Source organism: Hypomesus nipponensis, chromosome 28, assembly GCF_054491055.1.
Source record: "Hypomesus nipponensis isolate SF chromosome 28, ASM5449105v1, whole genome shotgun sequence".
In the NCBI taxonomy this organism is placed as follows: Eukaryota; Metazoa; Chordata; class Actinopteri; order Osmeriformes; family Osmeridae; genus Hypomesus; species Hypomesus nipponensis.
The window spans coordinates 6,147,623-6,170,970 of record NC_140388.1 but is presented as its reverse complement, the minus strand read 5'-3'; the positions used below and the strand labels follow the sequence as shown (position 1 = coordinate 6,170,970).

The 23,348-nt window shown below is 42.2% G+C and overlaps 2 protein-coding genes across 2 annotated transcripts; one reads left to right on the top strand and one right to left on the bottom strand.

Annotated features, from left to right (window-relative positions):
• Nucleotides 1–1,631: 1,631 nt before the first annotated feature.
• Nucleotides 1,632–10,093, top strand: tars1 (threonyl-tRNA synthetase 1). The gene is made up of 19 exons (XM_084695025.1): nt 1,632–1,855; nt 3,270–3,344; nt 3,548–3,738; nt 4,117–4,240; nt 4,576–4,697; nt 5,245–5,362; nt 5,542–5,606; nt 5,721–5,799; nt 5,914–6,060; nt 6,245–6,343; nt 6,599–6,765; nt 7,147–7,309; nt 7,517–7,654; nt 7,812–7,889; nt 7,988–8,088; nt 8,366–8,470; nt 8,709–8,781; nt 9,361–9,475; nt 9,669–10,093. Exons 1-19 carry the CDS (start codon nt 1,796–1,798, stop codon nt 9,815–9,817), a joined length of 2,169 nt encoding a protein of 722 aa, XP_084551151.1. The 5' UTR covers nt 1,632–1,795; the 3' UTR covers nt 9,818–10,093.
• Nucleotides 10,094–11,018: 925 nt separating this feature from the next.
• On the bottom strand, nt 11,019–22,980 carry tmem8b (transmembrane protein 8B). The gene is made up of 13 exons (XM_084694973.1): nt 22,848–22,980; nt 20,831–21,020; nt 18,418–18,625; nt 18,002–18,135; nt 17,061–17,332; nt 16,207–16,586; nt 15,204–15,300; nt 13,531–13,654; nt 13,207–13,349; nt 12,509–12,687; nt 12,112–12,258; nt 11,712–11,828; nt 11,019–11,376 (listed from the first exon to the last, which is right to left on the bottom strand). Exons 1-13 carry the CDS (start codon nt 22,930–22,932, stop codon nt 11,041–11,043), a joined length of 2,412 nt encoding a protein of 803 aa, XP_084551099.1. The 5' UTR covers nt 22,933–22,980; the 3' UTR covers nt 11,019–11,040.
• Between the last annotated feature and the right edge of the window lie 368 nt (nt 22,981–23,348).

Sequence of the window (23,348 nt, the reverse complement as noted above, 5' to 3'; positions counted from 1 at the left end):
ATTCCCTCTCTGACAAAACTTAACGTAACCTGAGAACAGTTGGGCCGTGTTATGCTCATGAATTTTCTTAGTAAAGGATAATTGCAAGCAATGTCAAATTGTTTAACTCCAATACAAACATAACATTCGAATTACTGACATATTGTAAACATTTTCATTTTAGATTAAAACATTGTAGTCACGTTTTGATCATGTTTTAATCTGGGACTGGTCAATGAGGCAGTGCACAGTGACTTATAGCCTTATATTGGTTCTCAAACCTCTCTGACCAAATCCCAGCTTTGATAGACCAAACATTTGTATTACTTAAATTACTTATCGCACAGGAATCTGTGGCTGTAGATAATGGCACTCCACAAGATTATGGCTGTTTGGTATTTGGTGCTGGTTTCCCATCAATCCTTAGATGTGGTTCAGACTAAAGGGCCTGTAAAACAGTGCTTTTCATGTCTCCAATCCTGGCGCTGGCGCTATGGTGGGTACAGTTAGCCCCCAGCAACTGGGTCAAGCTGCCGGATCATACGCCAGCAGCTCCTGACTGATGGGGTCTCTGTGTTCACTACAGATGTCGACTTTAACCCTAGTCCTCAGGGCCCACTGTCCTGTATATTTTTCGAGGCTTCCTTGCTCCAACACACCTGATTCAAATGAATGGTCGTTATCAGGCTTCCACAGAACTTGATAACGAGCCATTTATTGCAACCAGGTGTGTTGAAGCAGGGAAGCATCGAAAACGTACAGGACAGTGGGCCCTGAGGACCAGGGTTGGAGGTCACTAGATCACAGAATGTGTGGGTCTTCTGTGGGTGTTATTGTGGGTGGCAGATGTGAGGCCGTCCCAGGCAGAACTGACTGATTTAAGTCCCAGCGTCCTTGCAGTGTGTGGGGTCTGAAGCTCCGCCTGACCTCCTGGTGGAGGTGGGGATCATATTTCAGAGGGTGGAACATTTGAGCTGCCGTGGATCCTTTGTAGGTTCCAACTCTAGGGGGCAGTAAGAGGGATGTGGTTGTGCTTCTTATATTGAGGTTGAGGCACTTGAGGTCTGAGGAGTGTGTTGATATTGGTAGGAAAGGGTTGTGGTAGATAATTGTTTGGTAAATGTGGGGTTCTGGAGTTGGTGCTTCATGTCTCATGTCTTGCATTATAGGGTGTATAGGGCTGAACAGAGGGTTTTAGGTATGGGGTTGGCTGGGTGAGTGGTGCAGGAGATTTACTTTCTACAAACTGGCTGTTGGAAGGAGATAAGTGTTTGGTTGCTTGGCAGGTCCACCAGTTATGCATAGGGTGTATCCTGGAATGTGCATTTAGAGCAGTGTTTAATTCCGCCTGAGGAGAGTAGCAATTCGCCTATATTGGCGTCTAGTCTTCCGCACATTTAAAAAGATGTAGCCTAGGCTATGCTTGGACCGTCCAGTTAATTGTTGGCCTTCAAGCCTTAATTGAATGCGATACATCAAATCTAAAGAAGAAAAACAAGAAACGTGGTAGATAGTTTGCAGGGCTATTTTTATCTGTATTTGAATGACTGGGGTGGGCGTTAGGCCATATGTTTTGTTTATTTGTATTTATTGAGTTGGCCTAACACTCCCGAACAGTAAGAGGCGGTAATGTACCTCTGTATGTTGCAATCTGCCATTAAAACACAAAGAAAAGTAAGAAGAAACGTGTAGATCGGCAGTAGCCAACAACTTCCCTTTCCAGTAATTGAGTTGCACATATCTTCATATAATCTACCAAAAAAAAACTGTTTTCGATTGGTATATTCATATTACGTGTTAAATATCGTCAGTCTTAATGGCGGAAGAGCATGTGATGGACAAAATGAAGGAGTTGCATTTGGACAAAGAGAAACAGGTAGGCTAACGACTAGGCTATTTTAGGAGAAGGGTGCACGAACCCATTTCATATATTTTGTGTAGGCTATAATTCCCACGTTAATTTTACTTATTTAGTCAGAATCCTAGCTATCTTTTCGCAAATCCATTTGGACTCCTTTATCGTTGAGTTCCTCCGCTTTAGTATACTGATGTATGAAGGATGAACGCACATTTACAACCACCGGCATGATACTGTAGCCAGAGCTGTCGGTGAAGTGAGCTGATTTTACATTAAGTTTCTGTTACTCAGAAAGAACGTTGCGCATAGTCAAGTGCCACTGACTGTCAAAGCTACTAGTAGCCGGCTACATTAAAATTGCTTTTCAACGTAGCTACCAACCTGTAGGCCTATAAACGCAAAATATTTTTTTAGAAGAAAGTAATCTTTTCACGAGGTGCATGATTATTTTTGTATTGACTTAGCAGAATAATTAATTTATTCAATTGGATCGCAAATAACAAATTAGCCTATACGAGCGTTGGTTAGGCTCCCCATAACTAAGTCGCGGCTAAAGTTGGCAGCCGGCACGTTTCTATGTGCACTAAATTGTAATATAAAATATGAAGCCACATTACTCATTGCATGTGAGTAGGAGCTTATGGATGTGGTATCATATTCCTTGTAATTTACCTAAGATCACTTCGGCTACCTAAGATCATATCCTTCGCAAATAACCATACGCGTATGGCTATTGCATCATAATCTTCGCAATACACCGCTGTTAATGCTAGGGAGAGGTGGTATGTAACTTGTCACGCAGGAATAATTATTTAAGAGGCGGGCGTGGCATTGATTTAAATCTCGGAAAACAAGGTGCACCACTTCATAAAGCATTTGATCGTTGAAAAAAATTCAGACAAAAACTGGGTGTACCGGATAACAAACAGGCAGCACTAGGATACAGAGGGTGAGATAAGGACCGCTAGAGAGCGTTGTGCCACACATTACGAATAGGCCTATTTCCTTTACATCTAACTGGGACCTACAAAACTCTAACCTGACAACTAAACTGTCGGAAACAGAAAAGAGGTGACACAGCTCTATTCTAAAACCCAGTGCAGATAACTGGGTTGGTTATCAGATCCAATTCAAGAAAACAATTCCTTAATATTGTCAGATGAAATCTAGTCTAGACCTTCGCCAGTATTGTGGGGGAAGAGGGTGGAAGCTCAGGACGTAGCAGCGTCTTAATTAGGGGGAGGGAGGAAGAGATATTTAAATGTTTAAACTTTTAATTATGTATTTCAAATTCAGTTACTTAATCTATAAAGAGAGATTTCTATTGCAACGCATAACATGGGGGGGAAAAAACATCAGATTCAATCCTATCTGATAAGCTTTGGACCCTTTGGTAATGGTCTCCAAATCACACATCTTTGAATGCATTTAGTGTGGAGCTTCTGAAAGCAAAAGTGGAGGGAAGAAGGCCAAGAAATCTTCAGGAGACAATGTGGGCAAGTCTGAGGTGAGTTGCAAGCCATGAGAAGTACGTTTTCAAAGTTATTTGATGTGGTTTGGCGTTCAGAAAGCCAAACTTATTGATATTGGGCTTTGTAGTATTGAAAAGTATGGATCCTTCAACAACAAAATATGAAGCAACCCAATCAAAATGAGCTAACGTCCAGGTTTTTGGCCCAAGGCGCTCAAATGATTGAACTCGTTTCACAGCTGTCCCCACCACCCCAGTTTATGGAGGAGCGCATGCGTCTGTACAGCACCCTGAAAGCTGAACACGATGCCCTGATGGTTAGGAGAGCGCTGGACGACAGCCAGCCCATCAAGGTCACCCTGCCGGATGGCAACGTGGTGGATGCTGAGTCATGGAAGACCACACCGTACCAGGTGGCATGTGGGATTAGGTGAGTGTGGTCACAGTGGCTGGCAAGTGCAGCACCTCCTAAATATTCATCAGCGGTCACGCATTCGTTCAAGCGTTGATCCTGCATAGCAAGCTGCCAGTCAGACTGGCATTTACAAAAGAATATTATCACCCAAATGTCAGATCAGGTGTTCTTTGATTGTATACTAGATGATGTAAATATGTACGTATAATGGAATTAGTCAAGTGATGTCAAGACGGGGAACTAGAGATTCCAAAATGCTTCCACCTTCTATAACAGGAACATCTCCTGCTGCATTGGCCTCTCTGCAAAGAGTGACCCAGAAACGGAGTCTTAACTCTTTTTTGCTTATGAGCTGCAGGGATGAAAATGCAAATAGTTTTGTTCTCTTTACAGCCAAGGTCTTGCTGACAACACAGTAATAGCCAAAGTCAACAAAGTTGTGTGGGACCTTGACCGACCATTGGAGGAGGATTGTACCTTGCAACTGCTGAAGTTTGATGACGAAGAGGCACAAGCTGTAAGTCTAGCTTTGAATCTGTAAATATAGTGTTGAGAATCAATCCTTAGTTATATAATGATGAGCGCCACCCCAACATCTAAATGACATGTTTCTTCCCCTCTTATCTGCTGTTTATCCATCTAGATGTTGTTTTTGTTCTTCTCTTTTTATTTATCAGACCATTTTGGTAACTCCTCCCACAGGTTAACCTAAACGTATAAATTATATAATGTATGCATATTACTGCCATACATCCATGAACGTAAAGTATTGTAATGCATTGTGTTTTCGTCAGGGCCTCTTCTCAGGCCATTGTCATTGTCTGGCTTCCTTACATCTCTTCATGGCCTCAGGTGTACTGGCATTCGAGTGCCCATATCATGGGTGAAGCCATGGAGCGTGTGTATGGGGGATGCCTTTGCTATGGTCCTCCCATTGAGAATGGCTTCTACTACGACATGTTTCTTGACAGCGAGTGAGTTTTTGTTACAGACCGTAACCATACCGAACGTACTTCTTTCTGTCACGGTGGCAACATCTTAATGAGGAGATTTGTCAGGAATATCGCTATCCATATCTGAACGAAGGGCAGGTTGACTGCACAGTTGCCAGGGGCCACAGAACTGACTGGGCAGTGTGCACACATACTCACACACAGGACCAGAGCTGGAGATGCTAAGAAATGGCCACATTTAGATTTATTCTGTATGTTCTCGCGCTGTCCAACTGGATTAATGATCATATTTACTAAGACCAGACTAGAATGGATATGGATCCTGAAGGCAGCAGTCGGTGACAATGGGTAATAAAGATCAGAGGTCCCATTTTACCGGCTCATTTGTGGTCTAACCATAACATGAGTATTAATTTACATGTATTCATTTAGCATGCAAAGTGGCATACACATAATAAATAATCAAATGAAACAAAGGACACATGTGAACTGAGATCCCAGAGATGGTTGCTATGCAACTACTGCATTATTTAATTCACTATGATTCGCTTTCTGTTGTTTTTGCCAGGGGTGTGTCAAGCAATGACTTCCCTGGCCTTGAGAACTTGTGCAAGAAGATCATTAAGGAGAAGCAGCCTTTTGAGAGGTTGGAAATAAAGAAGGAGACTCTTCTGGAAATGTTTAAGGTAGGTACGACGTTCAAGCCTGGAACATATGTTGTGTCAAGCAGTCCATCAATGTTTGTCTATCTCAAGCTATAGTTATTGACCACAATTTGGGTAAATGCATCTCTTTAAGGCCTTGTGTAGTTACTATAAATACATCAATATTGCACTTACTATCATTTTAATTCTAATCCTGGCAGTATAACAAGTTTAAGTGTCGCATCCTGAATGAGAAAGTTACCACCCCGACCACCACAGTCTATAGGTGAGTCCCCCATCTTTTATAGAAGATTACAATTCAATGTCTGAATTCATCTATACTGGTTTAATTGGGTGTTCTTGCAAGATTCAAATCAAACATGTATTTTGTTTTAACAAGGTGTGGGCCCTTGATTGACCTGTGCAGAGGGCCTCATGTGAGGCACACTGGGAAGATCAAGGCTCTGAAGATCCATAAGGTGGGTTTTGCTTTAGAAACATTGTCAAGTTAACAGGAGGGATTTGGCTTGCAAACAAGTAACTTACAAATTCAATAAACTCACTGACAACATGCATTCCCTCTCCGTTTTCAGAACTCTTCCACATATTGGGAAGGCAAAGCCGATATGGAAAGTCTTCAGAGGATTTATGGAATCTCCTTTCCAGATCCCAAGATGCTGAAAGAGTGGGAGAAGTTCCAGGAGGAGGCCAAGAATCGAGATCACCGCAAACTCGGCCGGGTATGTGCCGACAAACAGTTTATTATTAGTCACAGAGAATATGACACAAGTAAGGCAATGTTTCAATGTAAAACTAAACAACGAGGCTTGCTCGAAGTGATGGAGTAGGCTACATGAAGCAAGCTTTCAACATTTGCATTTTGAGGAATGTGTAAGAATGTCTTGTCTGTTCTACCGTTCCCAGGAGCAGGATCTGTTCTTCTTCCATGACCTCAGCCCAGGTAGCTGCTTCTTCCTTCCCAAAGGCTCCTTCATCTACAACAGCTTGATGGACTTTGTCAAAGTAAGTGAACATCGTACATCATGTTTCAGATCGGATGGGTCGTCTTTGTTGCTGTGTGAAGACATTTGTTTTTTTGTTTTTTTTTTCTATTGAAGTTATCATACCATATAATGAGTTGATGAAGGCATTAGCATGATAGATTAATCTAAACATTGTCTGAAATGCACTTGAATTCTGAAAACTTTAGATGAGATTCAAATGATTGAATCAACCAGGTGTTTGAGCCCTTCTCATGCCTTTTTTACTCTCTTCCAGAGTGAGTATAGGAAGCGGGGCTTCCAGGAGGTCGTGACCCCAAATATCTACAACAGCAAGCTGTGGCAGACCTCGGGCCACTGGCAGCACTACAGTGAGAACATGTTCTCATTCGAGGTGGAGAAGGAGATCTTCGCCCTCAAGCCAATGAACTGCCCAGGACACTGGTACGTCATGTGCACACACGCGTGGGTACGCATACACGCAACGTCAACAAAAACTGACCACGATTGTTCACTCAGGAAGAAAGAAGTTTCACTTGACTGTTTTTCTGTATGTCTGAGTATAGCTGAGGTGGGTTTTAGTTCCTAATAATCTTGTTGGCATGAAGTAGTGCTAAAGAGATTTCTGGTTAAGAGTGTGACAGTAGTTCTATGAACTAATTGTGTTCTATTTGGATTGGAAGAGTCCAAAAATCTTGGACCACTCAGCAAGATACAAGATACGATATAATTTATTAGGTTTCATGTCACTGTATTGCCTGCGAGACCTTTTGGCTGTTTATCAAGTGAGCTTTCCCAAATGAATGGATGTCTTCCTCTCCAAAGCCTCATGTTTGACCACAGACCCCGCTCCTGGAGAGAACTGCCCCTGCGGCTGGCTGACTTTGGTGTCTTGCACCGTAACGAGCTCTCCGGGGCACTGACCGGCCTCACCCGTGTCCGCCGATTCCAGCAGGATGACGCCCACATCTTCTGCACTATGGAACAGGTGATGACCCAACCAAATGGGCTTTTAAGCTTGGCATATTTCCTCAAGATTAGTGGACACATATATAGGTGGACACCAAGTCTAAGTTATGGGAAGTTGTTTAAGAAGCTAAATCAACATACAAGCATACACTAGCCATGTTTGAGAGTCCTGTAACTTTAAAATAGGCCAGAGGTTGTAAGGTTGTTTGTTTTTGCGTCCTATTAGATTGAAGAGGAGATTAAGGGTTGTCTGGACTTCCTGCGTACTGTGTATAATGTGTTTGGATTCACATTCAAACTGAACCTCTCGACCCGACCAGAGAAGTTCTTGGGAGAGCCTGAAGTTTGGGACCAAGCTGAGAAGGTAGTCATACAAGACAAACACAACTGACATTCACTAATGTTCCACTTTGTACTCGATAAATCCAACAAGATGTTATTGTTGCAAAGATTATCCAAGCTTTAATTTAGTTCAAGATGCCTTCAATTGTTTGAATAAAAAGGGTATCTCTTGTTTAAAGCAACTGGAGAACAGCCTGAATGAATTTGGAGAAAAGTGGGTTTTGAATCCTGGAGATGGTGCCTTCTATGGACCTAAAGTAAGTAGCAGACAACAGTGCCGTCAAGACTGGACATGGTAATATGAACAGAATCTCTGCAGAGAATAATGATCAATTGTTTGCTCTTCTTCACATAGATTGACATTCAGATAAAGGATGCCATTGGCAGATACCACCAGTGTGCCACAATTCAGTTGGATTTCCAGCTACCAATCCGCTTTAATCTCACATTTGTCAGGTACAGCTTCAATGGTCTTTCACTTTGGAAAGTTTGGATGATCCTCAGTCAGTTATTGTCGTCCAAAATCAACCATAATATATGTTATTGCCTTGGTACTGTGGCAATCATGCTGTATATATTGGTACACTTCTTCATTGTTTTATGCTAAACATGTTTTTACATGCTATACTGCACGTTGTCTGCGCTGCAGCTACGCAGCATGTTTTGAAATGAATGTTGTCTTGCAAACTGAATGTTATTCATAATTGATATTTTGTATCTATTTGTTTTGCAGCCATGATGGAGATGACAAGAAAAGGCCTGTGATTATCCACAGAGCCATCTTGGGTTCTGTTGAGAGGATGATTGCCATTCTGACTGAAAACTATGGAGGGAAATGGTTAGTGTACAGTCGTGGTGTTCCACAACATGCTTGAAAATCATCAGTTCCTTGAATTTGTGATAGCTTTGAGTTGACTTCATGACTTAAACAGTACTGAATTCAAATTATTTATTTAATACCAAAAAAGGTTTTGTGTGCAGATGTCATTTAAACCTGTGTCATATTAGCTCTTTTGTTTCAAGAGAAACAGGATGTATCTCACGTAAATCATACGTCTTGAAATGTTTTTCCATAGGCCTTTGTGGCTCTCTCCACGTCAGGTAATGGTCGTACCTGTGGGACCAACCTGTGACGAATATGCCCAGAAGGTACACCCCTGACCTCACCTTGGTGTTCTGGAATGTCTGTCTAGAACAGTGTTTCTATGGTTTTATTGAAACAAAACAACATGTGTTTTTTTGCCAGCAAACATAGTTATTGTAGATAAATGTGGGTATTTTGATCAGGTTTTCTCTTTTTTACTGTGTTCCGTTGGTTGGTCAGATTGGGCCCCATGTGAAACCTAGGGTGTGTGTGTGTGTGTGCGTGTGTGTGTGTGTGTGGTCAATGTGCAATAAGGAGTTGGAAATGCCAACAACAACAAAAATTGCATCAGATGTTTCCACAATTCTTTGCAGGAAGTTGGACTAAATTATTTGTTTAGAGGCCTCACCTCTGTGAAATGTATATTTATTTAGAGCAATGCAATAATAGTTTGTACAAGTTTCAGCGTGAATTCTTTTACTAAACATTTAATTCATTTTGATCTGGCAACAATACAGCTCCTGGGTCAGCAGTTTGTCAATAGTTTCACCAAATAACCCGGGGATAAACATTTGTCTATGATCTGCACCAGTTGTACTTATTAAGTTGTTCTCCTAATCTTTTGAATCCGTCTGTCTATCCAGATACAACTGGAGTTCCACAGTGGTGGGCTTATGACTGATGTGGATTTAGACGCAGGTTGTACTCTCAACAAGAAGATCAGGAATGCACAGCTGGCTCAATATAACTTCATTCTGGGTCAGTATAAGATCTTGAAAATGTTTACTGGCTGCCGTAAAGAAACCAATATATTTCATGCCCTAGGAAATTATTCAAATGAATAATTAATTTGATAAGAACTTTGTAAGCAAAACTGTCTTTTCAAATCAAGCCTCTTAACGTGTCAATTATAATGGAGCCATTTTCTTGTCTTTCGGTTGTTTTGTTGAAGTTGTGGGAGAAAAGGAAAAGACGAGTGAGACAGTGAATGTCCGTACCCGTGACAACAAGGTCCACGGTGAGCGCAGCGTGCAGGAGTGCATGAAGCGCCTGCAGGAGCTGAAAGCAGCGAGGAGCCGCATGGCTGAGGAGGAATTCTGAACCGGCATACAGAACTTTTTTCTCAATCATCCATTATCTGGAGAGGTCTGTGCAGTTTTGTACACTGTGGAGAAACGTTTAATCCAGAGGCAACTATCTGTTAAACTTGAGTTGTCTGGTTTCTATTATATTCAGTTAAATCAGTTTGGCTCCATTACACCTTTCATGTAAATTGTCAGGAAATCATGTTTGATCACATTTGACTCTTTTTCCCAGTATAATTTATACTGTATGAGGATCTTTAATAAAATCATAAATAAAACACGTTGACTAATACTCAGCCTGCTTTACTTTACACACACTTAATAAATGCTTTGTTCCTTTGAAGTTGTGAGAGCAACAGGTAAACTGTAAAGCTAACCACAGCACACAATCATCCTAATCCCTCCAATCACTTTATTTTCATTTTGTGTGCTGCCAGAAATGTCTAATACACTGACCTACATGTCAGTGTCTGTCTGAGGAATGTTTTTGTCCAATTAATGAGAACATATCTTGTCTGCCCGTAGCAAGTTACCAGTGTGACTTAGAAGCCTTCATTTCAAATAGCAACATAAGACAATTACAAACAGAAAATGGAAAAACTTTTTTATTAAAAACATTCATTGTTTCAGTATTGGGACAGTTCCTGACTGAAACAAACATTTAATATTAGGTTTTTGAAATTCCTTGGAATAATGTTTGTTTTGTTACAGCCCAGCCCTGTAAAAGTCAACACATTCCTTCAAATGCAATACTTTGCATTTTTACGTCAAATATTTCATACAAGGATTAACATTACATTACATTTTGACATTGTGATGCTGATTCAGCTTTATACTGTACATGTATTTATAAAATGTACATTGAAAAAAACATTTTTGGTGTGAATGAAAGTTTACCTTTTAACATTTTCATTTATTTTGGTAAAAAGACACATACCACCCATTTCATAACTAATATTACCAGTTTTACAGTCACCGTCAGGTAGCAGCAAGTGTTTAGGCTAAGATCAGTAAAAAAAAAAAAAAACATCAATCAAATGTGACATTGAATTCATTAGAATAACTCATTAGAATAACTTTCATATCAATAGAATAATTAATACAATATGATAATACTAGTGATTATAATAACATAAAACTGTGTACTCAAGTATGCATATTCAAGGTCCCTGGCTTTTTTCCATGTTAAAAATACCGAGTGATACAAGGCAATAGAAAAAGTGTCAAGGATCTGAGCTATCAGCTGGTGCAGATGCTGTTGATGGAGATGATGTTTGGGTCGACCAGTCCCATTTCCTCATGCTCGTTCACGCAGAGTTGATAGCCACAGCTCCGCCGATGCTTCAAGGGTGTCACCTTGGTGTTGGCCTTGGCGGGAGGGGGCAACAGGAAGCCGACGCTACCTGCGATCAGCATGTGCCAGATGCTATGGATGTAGAAGTAGTTCTCCTGTGTTTCCACAAAGGCGTACAGAGCCACGGCAGAAGTGGCGATCAGCGTTCCTGGCAGGAGGAAAAACACCCAGCGCTTCCAGGTCGGAGGGTAGCAGCGACGCCGTCGGACGGTGCGCACAGTCTAAGAGACACACACAGGAAACAGCGCACATAACAAACTGGTGAGGCATGAACCTACCTTACAAATAACAATAACAACATGCTGTTGTACAGATATTATACTTGCAATACATTCCGACATGCAATACATTGTTTGCATTTTGCATTCTGCAATTCTGAGGTTTAATTAGAAATACAAGGGGATACAAGTTTTCATTCAAATGTATCAATCTCAAAAACACAAATACATGATTTGATAAGTGAATTCAATAACAGTGTAAGTTAAGGCCAAGCAAGGTAACACCCTGCAAAGAGATGACATTAGTCATGGATTTCCTCTCGGGTATCAGTGCTTACCCAGGCTACAGCCATAATCCCCAGGGCAAACAGGCTGGGCCCGAGCAGGTTCCACAGGCCGTGACGGTCCAGCTGCAGGGCCATGGACAGAGACATCGCCCCCAGCAGGTACAACACCTGGGGACAATAGGAGCAGCACAAACGTGGTTACCCAAGACAAGGGTTAGTGGACATGCAAGCCTGGTCTTTACCAGGGTATCAAATTAGCAGAGTATCTTTGAACCGGCTTTTTTTCCGGGAGGGAATGGAAGGCAGTACAGTGGGAATGCGCTTGTTACAGTAAAAAAAGATTTCAATCGTACAGGCTATCATACTCAGGCCTTCAACCGAAAGGCAAAGACGAAGCGCCTGATCACATGCAAATACATAGAGATGAAAAGCCTGTTAGCAATGAAAGCACCTGCTTGACGATGGACTTGAGCCTTGCCATGGCGATGACAGTGACCCACACGGACATGAGGGAGCCCAGGAAGTCACAGAACTGCAGCACGTCGTACTCCATGATACAGAAGACCACGATGCCCGGCTGGTCGCACGCATGGTAGAACTGCACGACAGAGGGACACCGAAGGAGCACTCAATGACACTGAAGTGCATAAAACACATCAAATGCACTCAAGTGAAGGACATTCAGCAGTAGGTTGTTCCGTTCATGGCGTTGAGGGGCACATTTACTGATTCGAATCTCCCTTCTGAGAGAGAGACAACGCCATCCGTGTTCCCTGTTCACGGCCTGACCCAAAACCCCCGAGGAAGAACCACAGTGGCTGATATCCACCTCTGGGGTTTTTACTTACAGTGGAGAAGAACATGGTGAAAATGTACACCGCTGCCTCGAGCAGGTAGTGGCTCCGTATGGCTATAGCCACAGGTGGTACGAACATCAAGTTGCTGAGGCACAACAACAGGGTGGAGAGGAGCTGGAATCCATAGGAGTACGCCTCAGAGTTGTCCGTGCACCCCCAGCCAGCCCAGCCTAACAGTGGAAGACACGTTCCAAACAGTCAACATGGATATTGTGAACACAGAACCACACTAACACCGCACTGAACTGCAGTGGCGTGTGCGTGATACAAAGTTGGGAAAGTATCTTCTGTGACCATTGCAAGGATTTGGCAAAGAGCATTGTTTATTGTTATTTTAGCTGTGTACTTGAAATAATAATGTGCAGGTATTCAGCTTAATTTGAAGGTTTAATGTCGTGTTACATGGTGGCAAACGTTTTTGAGAGATTTGAACATACATTAAAACCTAGTTTGCTAGACACAGTACTTCACCGCTGATTTATACCCAGTGACAATGGCAAACTATTGTTGACACTCACTGTGGGGGATTCAAATCAGTAGGCATGTTGACTTCATACTTTCGTGATGAATTCCATTTCTTAATGTATCAACATATTCATTTTCCTCAGTTATGTTCATTCCGTCTCTCAAGATTTGTCGGCACAATGTTAACAAAAGCAAAACGTAATTCCGAAAAACGCTTCAGTCACCTGCTTTACATTCACACGCAGCATAAAGGTAGTTGTTGGTGCGCAGCAGCTTGCACTGCCCATACATCCCACAGTCATTGATGCACGGCGTTAGATAAGAGCGCAAGTACACCTCGGCTGTCACGTTGGAACACTGCTCAAACCTGAAAGACAGTTACACGTCACACGTCAGACATGGGTAATAAGGCGTGGGCAAAATGAGTTTATAAAAAACAACAACAATCATGATATCTATGTCCGATGAGTAGAAACTCTAGACTGATCAATCATTGATTGTCGGGTCTGAAGACAAATGCATGTGTGCGTTGAGAACCAGTCACTCACCCATGTGTAGTGGCACAGAGCGAACGCAGACTGAGGTACCAGGTGCCTGTTTGTGGGTAGGGGATCCTGAGCTTGGTGATGTTGGAAGTGGTGTTTACCGTGAGGAGAAACCCAGAATCTGATTCTGTTGGGATGGAGGTGGGGGGGTTGAGACAAAGTTAAATACGATGCATCAAAGGTGCCTATTGTCTATTCATCTGGAAACAAAATCATGCCATTCGGGGTTTCAGAAGATGAAAATGTATTTCTAAATCGGAGAAGATGAGATGCAATGACAGAGATTTTGTAAGCAGTCATGAACCATGGACCTATTTGAATTGCTTCTTTGAGAATTCCATAGAACAGGTGATAATGTGCAGTAATATCAGTGTAATCCAGTGACCTGTCAATGTTTTGAGAACAAACACCTCACCCCTCCAGTCCCCTCAGGGGCCATGATAAACACAAACTATGGAAGCAGCTGAGGAAACATCAGTGAGGTCAAAATGGACCGAGGGAGTAAGATATTGTGCAAATATCCTCCAGCCAAACCCCATGGGAACTCTGTATGGAGGGAGCCCAGACCCCTCCTGAAGTGGTGCAGTTCTCTCACATAACCAGGAACCAGTCTGTTACTAGACCTACAGAGGTGGAGACTACCAAAGGCAATCACATTTACATTAAGCGGATGACACTGACAGGGATATTATTGTTTATTATCACTGGTTCGACCGAATTCTGAAGTAAACCATTCTAATAGGGCCAAAGTCCAGAACAGCTTCCAAAAAAACACTGACAGTCACTCAAGACATGCACAGAAGCCTCTGCAACGCCCGTATCAAGAGAACGCCCACCACTCATATGTAAAACTTGGAAATGGACTTAATAATTTCAGAACGGCCCAATTAGGACAAAGCACTGCTCTACTCAGATCGCCACTCAGGTTGCATTAGATAGCCACTCAAATTACTCACACAAGCAGCGATGATCAGAGCTTGCAGCAATGCCATTCCTCAGAGATAGCTTTTGGAAGGCCTATGACTAAGTGGCTCAAAAGTGGATTTACCACGCCTCTACGTCCCTTGTGGGACCGTGGCCCAAACCTGTTGTGTAACCATCTTAATGGCTGCTGCTTCACAGGCATGTCCCGCTAGAGCAGAGGAAACACTCTCACACTGACAGCACTTCAACATCCTCTGAGGTGCACGAATGCATCCCATTCAAGCTTGGAAGTTGAAGAGGCTATAGTCTCTCTCTCTCTCTCTCTCTCTCTCTCTCTCTCTCTCTCTCTCTCTCTCTCTCTCTCTCTCTCTCTCTCTCTCTCTCTCTCTCTCTCTCTCTCTCTCTCTCTCTCTCTCTCTCTCTCTCTCTCTCTCTCTCTCTCTCTCTCTCTCTCTCTCTCTCTCTCTCTCTCTCTCTCTCTCTCTCTCTCTCTCTCTCTCTCTCTCTCTCTCTCTCTCTCTCTCTCTCTCTCTCTCTCTCTCTCTCTCTCTCTCTCTCTCTCTCTCTCTCTCTCTCTCTCTCTCTCTCTCTCTCTCTCTCTCTCTCTCTCTCTCTCTCTCTCTCTCTCTCTCTCTCTCTCTCTCTCTCTCTCTCTCTCTCTCTCTCTCTCTCTCTCTCTCTCTCTCTCTCTCTCTCTCTCTCTCTCTCTCTGGTTACCCGCCCACACATTGTGAATCACAACCTCTACTTACCAGATTCACATTTCAGGGAGGTATCGTCGTTTTGGGACATTGGCATTCTGTGATTCAGGCACCCAAATATGGTTACATTCTCTCCTTTCAGTGAAGACTGTGGGAACAATAAGTGTACATGTTATTCACATGTCATGAATAAGATATGAGATCCTTGGGATAGAAAATGTAGTTGAGCTGGGGAGTCAAGCTTAATATCATGGCTTCACCGTCTGTCATGTATTAAACGTGGCACTCAACTGCAATATTCACTCGTTTTACTTATTGTAACTCATCATTTTGCCTCTGCTTCCCTGCAAGACTCAGTCAAGCAGTTCTGTTGGTGAAGTTAGCAAGTAAATTAGGAGGACAAAAACATTTAGTAGCCGTTTGTGGGCACAGACTGCACTCGTACAGCCTACATCTACACAACAACCCTCAACCCATGGTGCAAAAAAAAATCAAGATCAAGCTTGTGGTCACAGCTTGCAGACTGCATTGAACGACCCCACCCTCACCAACGAGAGCATGGAGGGGTTTGGAGGGATACAGGCAGGAACATCTAGACCCTCAGGTGTGTACTGGAATTCAGCCAGCTGAAATTAAATGCCATTTCTCATGGTGAACAGAAAAGCCTCAGGACCCAGTACTATCAATATAAAACTTTTTAAAAAGCACAGACTCCCTGGAAAAGGCCATCAAACAGTCCCTAAAAAGTTCCCTCTGTCTGCAACACCAGACGGAGAGCCAGCACAGTGACTTGTATTCCAGGAGCATAAGGCAAGGTCTGCAGACCATCCCTGACTACAAAGTCCGCCCTGCAGAAACGGGGCACAGCCCGTTAAATGAGGTCCTCTGCGAGGTTCAATGCAGTCGACATCAACATAGTGATTGTTACAACTTGTCTTCAGGCACGATTTGTAACACAAAAGGGTTCCAATTGAACTAAACTGGTAGCAACCATACTAGACTCTCAACATATTAACAACCCTTTAAACAAAGGTATATTTTAGATCAGACTTACCGTATTAAGTTTCAGCTCCATATTTAGGACTCCTCCACTATCCAGGACGGGCAGAAGGTTGATGGCGAAAACAGCAGTCCGGTCTGGAGGGATGGATATGTTGGGCCCGAAGAAGACGTAGAAGTGAACTGAAAAGGTGTCCAGCTCGTTACGAAGTGTGGGGCGGATGGGCCAGCACTTATGGGTGTCTGGAGTGTGGGCCATGTAGGAGATGTTGCCACCAGGAGTATTTATGAGGGTCGCCGTGTTTGAGAAACTGGGCAGGTGGGAGGCGGGGAGAGTGTCAGACAGGGAGAAGCCCATCGCCGTGCCAAAGGACTGGGGCATGTTCAGAGACGAGGCGCTTGGAGAGTCCTTGGAGACACTGGGCTTGGAGCAATCTGGTACGGCACATAAGACATATACTACACGTGAGAGAAAATACACAGGAGATGGCAATAGGCCAGGATGAGGATCAGGGTGATCATACATGTAACACTGTTGACTTCAAAGCAGGGCTTTGATAGTAAACAATGACTGACTTTTAACCAGCAAACAGCTGATGTGTGATACCTCAGGGGTGCGGAAGTGGTGTTTATTGCTCACCCAGGCCAACACCATATGGTGAGGATTCCTTTACAAAGTCAAATGGATAAGATACAATTCATGGTATGCTTTAGTAATCCTATTGTACAGAGAGCCTTTCAAACATGTTTTCACGCTGTAAATTGAGTAGTTATGAAAAAAATGAATACTTTTTGAAGCCACAGTCAGCCTGTAAACCTACCAAGTTATATCCTAAACAAGGATACATTTCCCTCAAGTTTCAAAACCAGCACAGGCATTGGAACCAAACATCCTCAGGAGTCACTCACCTGTGACTTGCACTCCTATGCGGAAGAAGATGCTCGAGTTAGTGACGAATCTCTCGACCAGGATGTAGTACCACTGCTCCCAGACAGCCAATGGTGTGTGGAGCTCACAGATGCTCTCCTCCCTGCAGTCCAGGGCAGTGGAGTCGTGCACTGGGGGGGCCCGAGCCCTCAGCTTCACAACCACTGGACAACCCCCATTGCTGCTCTTACTGCTGGTGCTGCAGTTGACAAGCTGCACTTTGACTTTAGAGACGTAACTGGGGATGAAAACTCTGCCGGATGAGAAAGAGAGAAAGATATTAAGTGTAGAGGAAGAATTGCTTTTGTTTCGTAACACCATGTGTGTTATTTAATTTGAGAAAATGTATGCCAACATTAAGGATGATACAGCTTTTTAATTTTATACATGTACTGTCACATATTACACAATGATTAAACAGGCCCCAAACAGGCCCCAAAATTTCCAATTACTTTTGATATTGATTGAATTGATCTCCGGATCTACTGCATAAACCAAATGTACAATAAATTGTGTAAAAGAGAAAGTTGCAGCTTTCTATGGTGAAGAAATTGTGAATGTTTATATCGAGATGGACGAAAACATTTGTGCAATTCTACACAATGAAGAGTGTAAAGCGGTGGTCTTCAACTGTGGTTCTCAGGACCCACTGTCCTGTATGTGTTCAAATGAATGGTCGTTACCAGGCTTCTGCAGAGCGTGATGACAACCCATTCATTTGAATCAAGTGTGTTCGAGCAGGGAAACATAACAAGGGGACAAGGGTTGAAGACCACTGGTATAAATAACTAGTTATGTTATACAAAATGGTCGCACTGTGATTTTAAGATGGTGTCCCTGGTGTCTTATGTTTTCTGGTTGGTTCTGTGACATTTGTAATGTTGCACCTTCCTGATATTGACTTGGTTTCAGGCCTACTCACTTGTAAAGCACAGATCTGTTGTGTATGGGGATCATCTGTTCAATGAAATAACCAGGGTACAGCACTGACAAACCAATGATCCTTTGAACAATGAGCTGCGGCTGGAACAGGTACTGACATTCTTCATATAGACCCTAAAAACAGAGAAACGAGGAGCATGGGTTATGGTTACGACACAGAGGGAAGGTGCTGGTTCTAGATTTAACCAAATGTTCTGTGAATGGAAGATGGAGGATGTATGTTGTTTTGAAATGTCACAGATGACACGGTATAAAGAGCCAAAAATCAGGATGTGTCTGGATCTTTAGTGCTTAAGCACGTCATTACGACACGGCAGCGTTGCCATTGGAGGTTTTCACTTTAGGTCCCCCCCCCCCCCCAGAACAAGGGTATCCACACAACAAAATGGGACCAACCTTGACCGAGATCTTCCCCTCATCCTTGGGTAAATGGGCTGCCAGGAACCAGTCCCCAGGGAGGGGACTGGTCACATTGAACACCCCCGTGGTACGATTGGGAAGAATCCACGTCAGAGTGACCGCAGAAGAGCCAGGTACCATGGTGTCGAGGGGGAAGCGTGTGTGAAGAGGGTTGATCACTGGAGGCGCCCCAGATCTGATGTATCTATAGAGCAGAAAACACAAGGTTGAAACACTCCGTACGCAAACCTTTCTCACGTGCAGTGACAAACTGGACACGGACAGAAAAAACTGGCCTTAATATTGGATTTGATGGATGGACATGGGATAATATGGGCGACGTAGCTCCGGGAAAGACAGCAGTGAGATCTTATTGTATGTGGGTGTCACAATCATGAATGCTCTTTTTCACTTGACTTTCAGCTTGTCGTGCATGGATTTGAGGAATGTGAATGAGGGGAATCAGAGACGGGTCACTAGAGTCCCACCACCCATGCTGCAAGACTGCAGGCCACCCTGCAGAGAGCCAGCTGAAATATGGAGTATATTACATACACAACATCAATCTAATCAGTGAACACTTCACACGCAAACATAGATAGTTTTGCATTTGATCCACTAGAGTTTCACAGTGTAGGAAATATATTGTGCGTACAGTACATACCTGAGGTACTAGATGTTCCTCCCTCTATCCCTCCAAACTCCATCTGAGGTCTTTTAACCTGTCTTTGCATTTCTCAGGTGTTCTTGAGACCCCAGATGCAGTGACAGCCATTGTAAAATCGTCGCATGCGGGGGATGTTGACTTGAGTGTCTCCATGAATCTTCCATCTCAGCCTTTTTAATTTGGGTTTTTAATTTAGACTGTGCAGAGACTTAATCTCTGCACAGTTACTCCTTTTCACACAACCCCATTTTGTAGCGCAACTGATTGGTTAGAGGCACCAGCCACTTACTCAATTATGCAATTATTTCCCCCACATGGAGGAGCCAGTTTCACCCACTTCTGGACTAATTGCGTAAAACACCTAATTCTTGTCATTTGCGAGTTATACAATTGTGTTAGAGTAAACTATACACCAATGTCTGAGCTGGCACACCGGAGCATTAGACCCCAGCCCGGAGCATTAGCTGAGACCCAGAAGCCTTTGCAGTTCCCTGTTCATGGCCAGTTTTACCCTGATTGGGCAAAGCCGAGTAAATATGATAAAAACCCTTGCAAAAGCCCAACACAAAATGTTTAAATTGATTGAACGTGTGAAAATGTAAAGAATTAAAAATGAATAGTGATGGAGTATAAATTGAGTTGAATAGCTTTTCTAAAATAGATCCTTGGATTGTGACAAATGTGGGAGGGCCTAAAGGGAATAAATAGGAGAGGCTAATTAGCTGTGGGCATCCATCAGATAGGTCCTGGTTTTCAAGTCTGCAGGTGTAATGTGCTTGACCTTTTACTGCAATAAAATGGGAACGAGAAACAGTCAAACCGAGCCTAGGTTAGGCACTTCACTTTCTAAGAGCAATTAAATACTTATCTAAATATGAACTAAGATGAACAGATAGCCTTTGTAGTGTACTGATGTCACTTATTTGTTATTGTCATGAATACGAATTGTCATTCAGTATCAGTATCTGTATTAAAACGACAATAATTGAATCATTAATCGTAACATTTGGAGTAAGACTATATGTAACTGATAATACAAACTAGTTTATTTAACACGTGTAATGCAATTATACATCTTACTTAACACTCTCTTATTACAATTACACAACTAAGGTAAATAATGATATCAACAATCAATCACACTAATTTGAAAGGTGGGCAGTTCTTGGAATCTGTTAAAGCAGATTGCACATACGAGACAGTTCAGTATTAATACACATGGAATTTATTGAAGAATAAATAACAAAATCAAAGAAAGCAAAAATGAATAAACAAATAATGATGAACTAATAATGGAATAAGCAAAATAATAGCAAATGCAAAGGATTCAATGATAGAATGATAACCAGTTATTTTATGGAATGTTAGCTGGTGAGGTAACAAGTAGATGTATCCACTACTCGAAAGAGATTGGTTACGATAAATAGTCTCCTCAGAATATCCTGGTAGGTCGACAGAATTCTATGTGCTACAGTGAACTTAAGACACAGCTATGAGATAGTGGGAAACTAAGCTAGCAACTAACTTGCAACTAAAGATTCTAATAATTGATTGAAACAAACTAGAGCACCTGTTGAGGAGAAACCAGGTTGAGGCCACCAGAAATTCCGTGGAGGCCGCAAGGCGAGGCTGAAGGTCGATCCAGAGAATGTAGATTCTGGGCTCGAAAGAGGTGATGGCTGAACAGCTTCCTGAAATCCCTTTTATTACCCAACATGCATTTGAAAAGCTTGCATCACTTACACAGTCACATTGCGATCAGGGCAGGAGTCTCCGAATGTTCCTCCTTGTTCCTTAAACGTGATGAGATTCCAGACAGCCATCACAGTATCATCAGGCACATTGAAGTGAAACAACTCAACGCTCGTGAAGGACTTGAAAGCGTTGAGTTTACGAGGCGTTCGGGTGAAATAATCTGTCACAAAAAGGCAATCTAGGAAACAAAAAACGGAAGAAAGTCGGTTGAATGAAATTCATTTTTGAAATCCAGTGAATGTCAAACGTCTATTCAAAAAGGACATGGGACTTATCTTGCTTAGGCTATTTAAACACCCAGCTGTCAAAACGTAATTCTCACATTACAAATGTAACTGGTAAAATGGGCATGAATTCGCACACAGAGCACTGACTAGTTGGAAATGCCTTTCTTCATTAGAAAGACAATGCTTCATGTCACTGCAGAACAATGCATGTTTTTGGTTATATCTCCCACAGGCAATGAGGTAGTGGGTAATCGTTACTGTCAAGTTAGAAAGGAGGAGAAGGAGGTGTAGCGAATACAGGAACATGGTTTAGGACTGGTTTGCACGGAACCACCTGCAGCTTAAAATGGCAGACCTGGTTGGACTCGGAGGTAGTGGGTGGTTTCAGGAAAAGGAGTTTCCCACCAACCCTCTGAACAGTTCATCCAGTGAGCTGATTGATTAGTTAAAATTATTCAAGTCATGCAGATAGGCTTGTGGGTGTACTTGGAAATCAGGCTAAAATGGACTGGAAATGGTCAGGCCACATACAAGAAGGCCCAAAGCAGAATTCTTCAGCGGATGTGCTTGAAACTGTTTGGACTGGGCGAGGGACATTATGAAGATTTCCTTCTGACAGATTTTGGCTGCTGTTGCAAGGTTACAGTATTCATCAGTCCCCTGTCCATGTAGTCTGTTTCTGCACTCCCTCTCCACCTCATCCTCAGCCAATCAAGTTTGAGATTTTCCACTCATTTTAATTCATTACTGGTCAAATATCTATTTGGAAAACTAGACTTCAGTAAACTCCATAAGCATATATTTTAAAATATGTTGTTGGTGTGTTATTTGAACTCGTGAATTTAAACACCCATTGTCTGTTCCTGAATGGTTTAATTAAGCTCACCATGGCGTATTTGTATAAAAGGATGTTCGCTTGTAAGATCAAGATGGTAATTGGCATCCAAAATGCCAGGCTTCAAATAGAATAAATAGGATATGAAGGGTACATGTGGAGGCAAGTTGGATTAAGTCTACAAAGCATTGAGCCTGGGCACTCAAGGAATGTATTTCACTCTGAATCAATGGATCAAAAGTTCCAGTGCAATCCTTTCTGTTGAGCTATACTGTTTTGTTGGTGGAAATCTAACCCTATGTAAACAAGTTCATTTTACTACAAATCCAAAACCACATAAATGTAATGTCTAGACAAAGTGAAATTGTGTTATGGAACTAAATGAAAGCCAATACATGGCTACTTCTAATATGTATAGAAATCAAAACATGTTAATCTTAAAAAATGTCTTGCGTAGGCTATGTAGTTCGAGGAAACCATCATATATTCACTCCATTCATGAACAAAATCTGTTTTTTGTATTTTTCTCTTTTGTCTGAGATAATGGATGCTACACTGATTTTCGTGTGGTGTAGGTTAATTTCAGTTTGAACATCGGGCAGGAATCTCATTTGAATTAAATGTATGATGGTGTAACTATTCTATGACAGCAGTAATAATGACAACAAGATTATAATAATTATGTTTGACTTGCATCACGGCATTGGTAAAATATGTCACTGTCACAACATTTTAGATTTCAAACTCGTTTTAATACACGAAGACGACTGCTGTTTCAATTATTTTAAAATATTAAATTCAACAATCACGTTACGATTAACGTTAAGATTAACCACAATAACACTGACAAGTTTGTCTATTTTGTGTGTTTCAGGACCGCGATAAAGGCAGTTCCTCTGCGCAAAGGTTTGATCGGAATCTATAGCACCATTAAATGACTCACCTCCAAAAGAGCTGATATAGGTGTTAACAAGGAGCAGGAGATGCGGATAAAATAATCCAAATGAATTTAAAGCGTGGTTCCACATTTTAACTAAATATTTTTTAGGTATGGAGAGGAGAGGTTATACCGCTATTTTAGATTATGGAATATGCCCTCACAAAAACAGCTGTTTTCACATGACGTAATTTAGCTTGCAAATCTTGGGTAGACCCGCCTCTCTTTGCTGCGATTTGACATTTAGAGAATTTCGACCGCTTCCATTGGAGTAGAAGTCAAGTCAGTAAAGTAGAACAATAAACCTAAGCATGCCCCCGACGTTTTAGAGGCGTTCAGTTGATAAGAAACTACACTAGCCTATCGTTTAGATACATTTTTATATTTATTTGAAAACTGTAAACTGCATAATAGGAGGGTTTAATAATCCTCGAATAACCCTAACGCTAACCCTGCTCTAGTCTATCTTCTAGTTTATAGTGTCAGAATGTGAGGTGTCAGTTTCTG